The 9540-nt window shown below is 50.5% G+C and overlaps 1 protein-coding gene across 1 annotated transcript; it reads left to right on the plus strand.

Moving 5' to 3' along the window:
- The first annotated feature begins 834 nt into the window (after positions 1 to 834).
- Positions 835 to 3955, plus strand: ZNF697 (zinc finger protein 697). The gene is made up of 2 exons (XM_022583938.3): positions 835 to 1150; positions 2566 to 3955. The coding sequence occupies exons 1-2, from the start codon at positions 907 to 909 to the stop codon at positions 3942 to 3944; spliced, it is 1623 nt and encodes a 540-aa protein (XP_022439646.1). The 5' UTR covers positions 835 to 906; the 3' UTR covers positions 3945 to 3955.
- The last annotated feature ends 5585 nt before the right edge of the window (positions 3956 to 9540 follow it).

Raw genomic sequence — 9540 nt, forward strand, 5'->3', positions numbered from 1 at the left:
ATCAGGCTATAGAGATGGCTTCTGATACAGAGGGTCCCTGCATCTCTTCCACCACCCCCCCTCCAACAGACCTACTAAAGCTTGAACTACTTGGCTGACTGCTCACAGGAAAGCAGCAGATCCTCACTGGAGCCAGGATGCTGCTGCTGTTGGTGACACAGTCTTAGATAAGAAGTTAAAATACCGATGCTTTTGTTAGTCTTGTGTCTCCAATGTACTTTTCCTCTGGTTCCTTAGAGGCCCCCTCATAATTAGCTAAAATCCTCACAAAATTGCTGTGGGTTTGAGGAGGGCAAGCTGCCCCTCCCCCCCCAGCTTTACTGAGGTATAATTGACCTCAGTAAATAAAATATTGTATACAAATAAAAATTGTATCTATGTGGAAGAGGGCAAGCTTTAACTAGAGTAAGGAACTCATGGAACTTTGAAGCAGCACAATTGGTTTAATTCCCACTTTACTGCTTACAAGTTAGCCTTAGGCTAGTGGGGTCTTCTTTTTGAGCTTTGTAAGTTTTCTCATCTGTAAAATGGGAATACCACTGTTACCCCACTGTTAAAGCTATAGAGCCATGTTAATAGAATAATCCACTTCATATATGGAAGCAGATGGAATTGTAGTCCAGTGAGAGTTGACATGTGGCCTCATGAGTTGCCACTGTTCCTCTGCTACCCAGCCAGACCAGCCTCCTTTTCGCTCAGTTCTATTTACCTTAAAGCGTGAGATGGAGCAGAGATCTGCCATCTGGGGCTTGGAACTCTGTACATTTTATTGGACTGTGCCATTGATTTTCATGGAAATCAAAGCCAGACCTGGTAGGGGGATGAGGCCAGACTCACGTGACTTTATCTGTGTGTTTTGTCTGGAGCAGGGATCCGTGGTCACCTCCCTTGTCCTGGTCTTCCTGGATGGAACGAGAAGATAAACGGGGCGTGTGTGAAGCCCAGGACTCAGAAGACAAGGGGATGGGCTCTGATTTTGAGAACTCTGAAGACGGGGAAGGGGACCCAGAAGACAGAGGAATGGGCTCTAACCCGCATGATGCAGACAAGAGAGAATGCCACCTGGAGCAGGAGATGGGCTCCAACCCACAGGATGAAGCTCTAAGAGGGGACTCAGAGGAGAGGGAACTAGTGTCTAACATCTGCACAGGTGAGGAGAAAATGGCAGTTTCGGTGGAAGTTGCCGCATTCACATTTATTTCTAGCTCCTCCAGAGTGATAACCAGGGGCAGCATTCTTAGGAGGCAGCTCTCTAGAGGACACCATTAAGCAGATCCTGTACCATCTTACGCCTGAGGAACATCCTGTTCATCAATCTGGTCTGAGGTGGGCTGTACTGGTAAACATGGGTGAAGAGGGTAACTCACAGGCGTGCACTTTACAGCATACAAAATACTGCCATAAAGTAACACTTGTAACAGCACAAGAGGGAACACAGGTAGCATTGGGACCTACGTCCCGGCGTTGTTGGAGAGTTAGATGAGTTGCTTAGCACAGATCTAGACGTCTACAGTTACAGTCATCATCCCCGCTTGCAAATAAATAAACACAGTGGTAAGGGACCTGCCCAGGTTCATGTGGCTAATACCCAAAGTGCCCAAGGCCTCTCCTAAATCCCTTGCTATTCGTGATCTGGAAAGAGTAAACGCTGGGCCTCCATCCGCTTCCTTGGTTCCATCTTTGGGCTTTTGTTGCTTTATCCTGCTCTGTGCATGCCTTGGGGACAGAAATGAGCTGAAATGCCTTATGATCAGGGCCGTGAGGTTACATTCCTTCCCCAGGACACCTCCCAGACCCCGCTACTGCCCTCCCTTACAGTGCACAGAGCACGTGGTCTTTCACATCCCAGTAACTTTCTTGGGTGTCTTCTGCTTGGGGATAAGCAGCCAGAGGCAGACAGATGTGTGTTCTGGATCAGCCTCTAAGTTGGACTCACCAGCTCTAGGCCCTGCACTCACCTCCCCTTTTTCCCAACCCCCCACCCTCCTTACATAGTAAAGCCCTTAGGTTGGGGTGTGTTTGGTTTGTTGTTCGGCCTTAAGCGGTTGCAGACTGACCAATCATATTTAAAAACTCAGTTCGGAGCCTAGTTAGGCTGGGTGGTCTTTTCTTGTGGCTGGCTGGGGTGGCCTTGTCTTTTGAGGCTAGGGCCTTGAAAGGCATTGGTGGCTCTTGGAGTGGGCAGATGTCTTCCGAGATCCCAGAGAGTCCCACTTGGCCCAGACTTGACCTTCTCAAGCTGACTGTCAGGCCTTCAGGTGGCCCTGGGGAACAGAGCCTCAGGTCCAGTGGGTGGGGCCTGGGCCCGGAGACAGCTGCCTGAAGAACTGGAAAGCCAAGGGGGCAGGTGAGCTCGCTCTCCTTTAGGCCTTCCCCAGGAGTCACCAGGTGGGAAGGAGGCTGGAAGTGGGGGTGGAGGAGACAGGGACCTTGGAGAGAGAGTTTGAGAGTCCCCGGGGGAGGGGATTACCCCGTGGCCCACCCTCTCATTGAGACGGGCTTCCTCTGAGTTTACCTGTTGAGCGCCCAGTATAGTCACCCCCGCTGCCGCCTTTTCTGTTGCAGAGGGGCTGCTGAGCGAGGAAGAAGGGGTTGCTCTCCGTGAGGAAGACGATGACCAAGCTGGAGTAGCTGAGATGGCGATGTTCGCAGGGCTGTCTGAGTCCATCAGCATTTCCCGGAGCCCCCAGGAAGAGGGGGAAGAGGAGCAGCCGCCTCCTGCCGTGCTTCCCTGGAGGCGGCACCTCTCCCTGGGGAGTCGACACCGGGGTGACAAGCCCGCCCACCGCCGATTCCGCCGGCTCCACCACCCCATGGCCATGGACCTCGGGGAGCTCGACAGCCTGATGGCCAGCATCATGGATGCGCCCACCATCTGCCCCGACTGCGGGGAGAGCTTCAGCCCGGGCGCCGCCTTCCTGCAGCACCAGCGCATTCACCGCCTGGCGGAGGCCGCCGCGGCCGCCAGCCTGGAGCCCTTCGGCTTCGCTGGCGAGTGCGGCGGGGTGGTGGGGATGATGGGCGTGGGCGTGGCGGGGGGCTTCGGGGCGGGGCCCGCGCTGGCCCGGCCCCCGCGCGAGAAGCCCTTCCGATGCGGGGAGTGCGGCAAGGGCTTCAGCCGCAACACCTACCTGACCAACCACCTGCGGCTGCACACGGGCGAGCGGCCCAACCTGTGCGCCGACTGCGGCAAGAGCTTCAGCTGGCGCGCCGACCTGCTCAAGCACCGGCGCCTGCACACGGGCGAGAAGCCCTACCCCTGCCCTGAGTGCGGCGAGGCCTTCAGCCTCAGCTCGCACCTGCTGAGCCACCGGCGGGCGCACGCGGCGGCCAGCGGAGCGGGGCCGGCGGCGCTGCGGCCCTTCGCCTGCGGGGAGTGCGGCAAGGGCTTCGTGCGCCGTTCGCACCTGGCCAACCACCAGCGCATCCACACGGGCGAGAAGCCGCACGGCTGCGGCGAGTGCGGCAAGCGCTTCAGCTGGCGCTCGGACCTGGTGAAGCACCAGCGCGTGCATACGGGCGAGAAGCCCTACATGTGCTCCGAGTGCGGGGAAACCTTCAGCGTCAGCTCTCACCTCTTCACGCACAAGCGCACGCACTCGGGTGAGCGGCCGTACGTGTGTCGCGAATGCGGCAAGGGCTTCGGGCGCAACTCGCACCTGGTGAACCACCTGCGCGTGCACACGGGCGAGAAGCCCTTCCGCTGCGGCCAGTGCGAGAAGCGTTTCAGCGACTTCTCCACGCTCACGCAGCACCAGCGCACGCACACGGGCGAGAAGCCCTACACGTGCATCGAGTGCGGCAAGAGCTTCATCCAGAGCTCGCACCTGATCCGCCACCGCCGCATCCACACGGGCAACAAGCCGCACAAGTGCGCCGGCTGTGGCAAGGGCTTCCGCTACAAGACGCACCTCGCGCAGCACCAGAAGCTGCACCTGTGCTAGGGCTGCGCCCGACGGAGGCTGCGCACTGGGGGGCGGGGCGGGGGGCTAGATGTCCTGGGGACAGACCCTGTAGAAAGAAATGGGGAAGGGGGGAGGGGCAATCGGAGAATGACTGGGGAGCCTTGAGGTGTTGGGGGTCCTGAAGGGGAGGGTTGAGTAAGAGTTGTTCTTTCGGGGGTGCTGTATTTTGCCTGCCTCCTCCGTAACGAAGAAATGTTTGGGAGGTGTGCTTGAGCGTGGCGACATACACGCTGTGGAGGATGAAGAGCGTGGAGGTGCAGGCACTTTGAGGACCTTGAGGAAGGGGAGTTGGGGGTGGGGGAGGGTACGGGATGACGGGCAATAGAGTAGCTTGGGCAGTGATGGCCCGTGGGAAGCGGGGAGAGCTGGGAGAGCCTGTGGTTGGAGTGAGGGTTACGGGGTAAAGTGAAAGGCGGGTGTGAGTAATTCTGTCCTGGTTTCAGCAGGTATTAAGCCACTGTTTGCCCTGTCCGCACACATCAGCTATAGTCCCGCGAAAAGTAGAGGAACTTTGTCCGTCCTACAGGAGTGGATATTTGTGTGCTCTACCCTTCCTTCCTCTGAGCCACAGCTAGCTGCTATTTTGAGGTGTCCAGGGGAAACTGGGCAGAAAAGCTACGCACCCTCGTCTCCAGGGTGGAACCTCTGAGGTTTAGAAATTCATTCACAACTGGTTTTCAGATCTGGGAAATCGTGGTCCTGCTCCTGGTTCTTTGCTACTTCCTTTAAAATAGTCTAGCTTCATGCTGGGTCAAGGTAGTCTGTGTGGATGACCAGACCCCTGCCCCCGGTGTCAGGTGTGTTCCAGGCCCAGTATTTCTTTCAGGTCTCATCTGTGATCTTTTTAAGTGCTGGGAAATGGAACAGTCGCAGCTATGTGTGACTTTTCCTTTCCCAGGTCAGCTTGATGCTTGTTTCAAGTGAAACTCAGGCCATCAACAGTTGCCCCAGCGACCTGCTACAAAAGTCAGTTTGCTCAGAGTTTTGCTGGCCTTATGTGAGAAATCCAGGAAAGCAAATGTTCCCATGTTGGGGCGCCAGGCCCCTTCGTCTCATCTGCCTTCATTTTGTATCTGTGTACCCCTCCCCCTCTGCAGTAATGGGGGAGATATTCGAACCCATACCCCCACCCATGTTGATATGGGCTCTGGTCTGAGTAGAAATTTCTCTTTCCTGCACAGGGCGGCACAGTAGAAAGCTCAAGACTTTACACAAGGAGGGCACAAGCGGGAAGAGGTGTAAATGCAAAATTGCCACATAGCACAAGCAACGAATGTCTTCCGGTTGTTATATAAATGCCAAAATAGCACTTTTGTATTTCGAAAGTGCTTTCTGCTTTTTAATGCTTGTTAGTTGTTTCTCACGTCTTTGTGAGGTAGAACAGTATTATGACCCCTGTCTTAGGGAAGGCCTGGGGACAGGCGTGGGACAGGTAGTTCTGAAGAGAGGCTGATGACTGTGCATAGGTGTGGTCTGCCCTTTGGTGCTCTCCAGCTCAGCTGCTAGGAAGACTTACCTGTCGTGATTTCTATAATAAGGACACTGAACATTCTTAACGCTTGATGGAACACTCAAGGCTAGTCTAGAAGGGCCAAAGATGTCCTTGTTGACAAAGCTGGTCTTTGTCATGTAATTAGAGTGTCCTAGATATGTTCCATTTCTAGTAGGGGCTATAGTTAGATGACTCTTGTATAGACTTCAGTTACCTATGCTGAAAATCCCTCCCTTAGGTTAGCCTTTAGAAGGTAGAGTTGTGGAAAGCAGTTTTGTTTTCTTTATTAGCAGTTGTTAACCTATACTTTTCATGGAAGCATCTTCACAAACTGTTGGACACACTTGAAGGGAAAAAAAAAACAAAACAACCCACAAGATTGTTTTTACGGTTTTAGCAAGCTTTCTATGGATGCTGGTAATTTATACTTGATCAGTTGTATTCTAGCAAAGAACCTCTTTGGGGACTCTAGGAAAGCATGTTTTTGCCATCATAACACTTAAAAAAAAAAAAACCCTGAGAATTCTGGGCTTGTATAATGCCTGTTGATCTTGCCCTCTTAATCGGTTTGTTGTTATTCACAAATGCAAATAGATTTTCAAACTACAGATAGTTTTGGAAGATACTAATTCCTTTTTATTTTAGTCAAGAGTAATCTGAGCAAAGCAAGTGTCCGTTATTTATTCTGACTCTTGTAGTCTGAATACCAAGTGTATGAGACTCACATGAAAATAATATAGCCAATTTGTAGGTAATCTTATTACTTTGTGTTTTTTTATGCACATCTACCTCTTCCAGCTGTTTTAAGTTCTCTTGAGTCTGTGCCTATGAAATCTCATCCAACTTTTGATTATTCCTGGGTTTATGATCCACATTCTGGGTCACTTGGTCTTTTGCTGACTTTTCATACGATTGCACAGTCTCTAGCAGCAACTTTCGAGCATGGGTTCAAAGGGGAGAGGAGATTGAAGCTAATGTAAAATAATTTACTGGCAGTGGAATTCTTTGGATTTCACTGACCCACTCTGTTCTTTCTGTTACCATAGATAAGAAAGCCAGCCACTACTTCACTATCCCTTCTGTGACCACATCCCTCAGCAGAAGAAAACAGTCCAGGCACCAAACACCCCACTCTCATGGTGCAGCTAAAATGTGATTCCATTTTTCTTACAATTCTTCAAGGAACATAGCTGCATTAAGTGAGGTTTGGTGCATTCAGGAGGTTGTTTCTTGTATCTAGTTTTAGAAAAATAGTATTTCTAAAGCAAACCCTGGTAACTGGTTCACCCTTGAAAATGTTACTCTGAAGATTCCTTCCACCAACTCATTAATGATGGTGGAGGCAAATGTATCATTTATTTCCTGGGGAGTTTGGTCAAGTGCAGGCTGCCCTTTACTGAGAAGAAGCTAGAGCAGTTTTAAATAGGTTAAATGGCTTGATTAAATATTGAGCTCTGAGCTGGAAGGAGAAGACGAGAAGTTAACCCCTTGAGCCATGTGGCCTCTTCAAGATCCAGAGGCTGTACATATGTGAAAAAGTACAAATTAAGAACCTGTGTTCGTAGACAATCTGAACTGTGTTTCTGAAGTTTGTGCACATTTTCCTTCACTGTAATGTTATTTTACAGCTGTTTGTTAAAATGGTGAATAATTTAATGATCCTAAAAGTAACAGGTTTTGTGTGCGTGTGTGCTTGTGTATGTGAGAATTGCCTTATTTTCAGGTTTTATTTAATGATGGTTCCCTGGACAGCATTGTGGTGTTCAGCAACCAGTATGGAATATTTGTCATTAAATCCGGATCAGTCTTTTACCATGTCAGTCTTTCCTTTTTACTTGTCACCCATTAGATATCACTCAATTCAATCTACAGAAGGTGTGCTCTGGTAGAACAGGAGTGAGCAAACTACCAAATCCAGCCTGTCCCTCTGTATGAATAGAATTTTGTTGGAATACAGTTCTACCCAGACAGCCTTCCTGACATAGTGTCTATGGCTGCTTTTGCACTACAATGGCAAGGCTGGGTAGTGGTGACAGAGGCTACGTGATCCACAATTCGAAGGTATTTATGATCTGGATCCGTACAGAAGAAGTTTGCTGACTCCTGATTTAGAATGTTCCAGCGGATCCTAGATCCTGGAACTGGCTGATGTCTAAACAGCCTGTGCATTGTAACCCATAATTCAGTGCAACACTTTTGCACTAATGTGGCTTTGGGATGTTGGGAATGTGTTAATGTTATACTGTTGTACCGATTTCCAAAGATCTGTGTCTTCGTTCCTTGTAAGAAGCAATCTGTGGGGAATTTTGGCAGTAGGCAGGGGGAAGATAGTCACGGAGAAGGCAGGCAGCCTCAGGTCCCATCTCTGATCTATAAAACATGTATTCGTGAATCACATAACAAAGTATTTTCTCTCCCCCAGTTCTCGGAAATGCAGCTTAATGACTATAGATAATACTGAACGGAACTTATCAGCTAGACTGACCTTTTGCTCGAAATATTTTCTAGGGCTTCCCTGGTGGCGCAGTGGTTGAGAGTCTGCCTGCCAGTGCAGGGGACACGGGTTCATGCCCCGGTCCGGGAAGATCCCACATGCCGCGGAGCGGCTGGGCCCGTGAGCCATGGCCGCTAAGCCTGCGCGTCCGGAGCCTGTGCTCCGCAACGGGAGAGGCCACAACAGTGAGAGGCCCGCGTACCGCAAAAAAAAAAAAAAAAAATTTCTAGCTAGTCTCTGCCCATGGAGACAATGAGACAGCAGTTTGTAAGGAAGGGGTTCACAAGAAACAAAAAAGAGGAAGCATGATAATAAAAACACCTTAATTTCTTTTGATGAGCACAGCTGCCTCCTTGAGTGAATGTCCACAGCCCTTTCCCTGCCTAGCAGGGCCAACGGATGCTGGGTTCTGGTTCTGGAAGAAGGCAGTCAGTTCTGTGACTGCAGCATTCCTCCCCGAGCCTGACTGTTCTGGCTCCTAGTCTAACTCCTAGTCTCTGGGAACCTACATTAAACCAAGCATTTGAAGTACTCAGTGTCCTGTGGGGACACAGCAGTAAACCTGGCCTTTGGTGCTGCACCGTGAGGGAATGCTCAACCTCGACTTCCAATTAGAGCAGCCCCTGTCCACGTTCCAGGTAGAGAAGGTGTATCTGGTCAACTCGGAATTCTCCAGGCTTGGTTAGTTTCAGACAGAGATTTTCTTAATTTAACATTAACTGCACAGTAGAATTACCTGGAGAGCTTTAAAAACAAACCCCCCCAACCCCACCCCAGAACACTGTTCAAGACATTGATTAATTGGTCTGGGGTGATATCCAAGTACCCTGTGATTTTATAAAGTCTTCCCAGGTGATTTTAATGGGAATCTCAACCAGGGTTGAGAGGTCTGTAGGATGAATTAAGCACCTCCTTTCTTTCTTGGGGATTACGGTAGGTGAAACTCCTAAGCCGCAAATCCTTTCCTCTGCCTCTGTCAGAGGGCATCTGTCAGATGCAAAGGGTATTGTCAGATGCAGCAGGCTCTGTTGCTTGTCTACTCTTGGTAGGCCTCCGTTTCACACAGGCCTTCCCCAAATAGTTAAAGATAATAAGTAAGGGCCAGGAAAAGTGCCTGTCTTTGCTGTTCATCAGATAATGCCCCAGGGGCATCTCAGGCTGCCACTGGCCCTTCTCTGTATTTGCCAACCACAGACTGCCTGCCTTCCTTCCTTTCTGACCTTCATTCCCTGTCTCCACTCACTTAACAAAGCAAAATTCCATTCATTTCTCTTTTTCTCAGCTGCGCTTGGCAGTCGAATTGTTTCCTAAATTTTGCTGCTGGAGGGAAAGGGGAGGAGGTCCCAGCTTGAACAGACTAGTGTCGTGCTCTTGTCTTTTCCAGCCAGAGCTAAGCAGTCCCTGCTGCATGCCCCTGTTTCAAGGTCACCTCTGCTAACCCAAAACACATTCCAATGGTTTTCAATTTCCAACTGCCCTGATGGGATCCAGGTCACACTGTTCACAGCCCTCTGCATCCATTTGTGATGAGGTGACCTACCTCATCACAGCAGCCAGGATGCTCAGCTTTGGAAACCAAAGAGGTAGGT

Source organism: Delphinapterus leucas, chromosome 1 (genome assembly GCF_059928025.1).
Source record: "Delphinapterus leucas isolate spDelLeu-1000000601 "Yukka" chromosome 1, BTC_Dleu_Yukka2, whole genome shotgun sequence".
Taxonomy (NCBI): domain Eukaryota; kingdom Metazoa; phylum Chordata; class Mammalia; order Artiodactyla; family Monodontidae; genus Delphinapterus; species Delphinapterus leucas.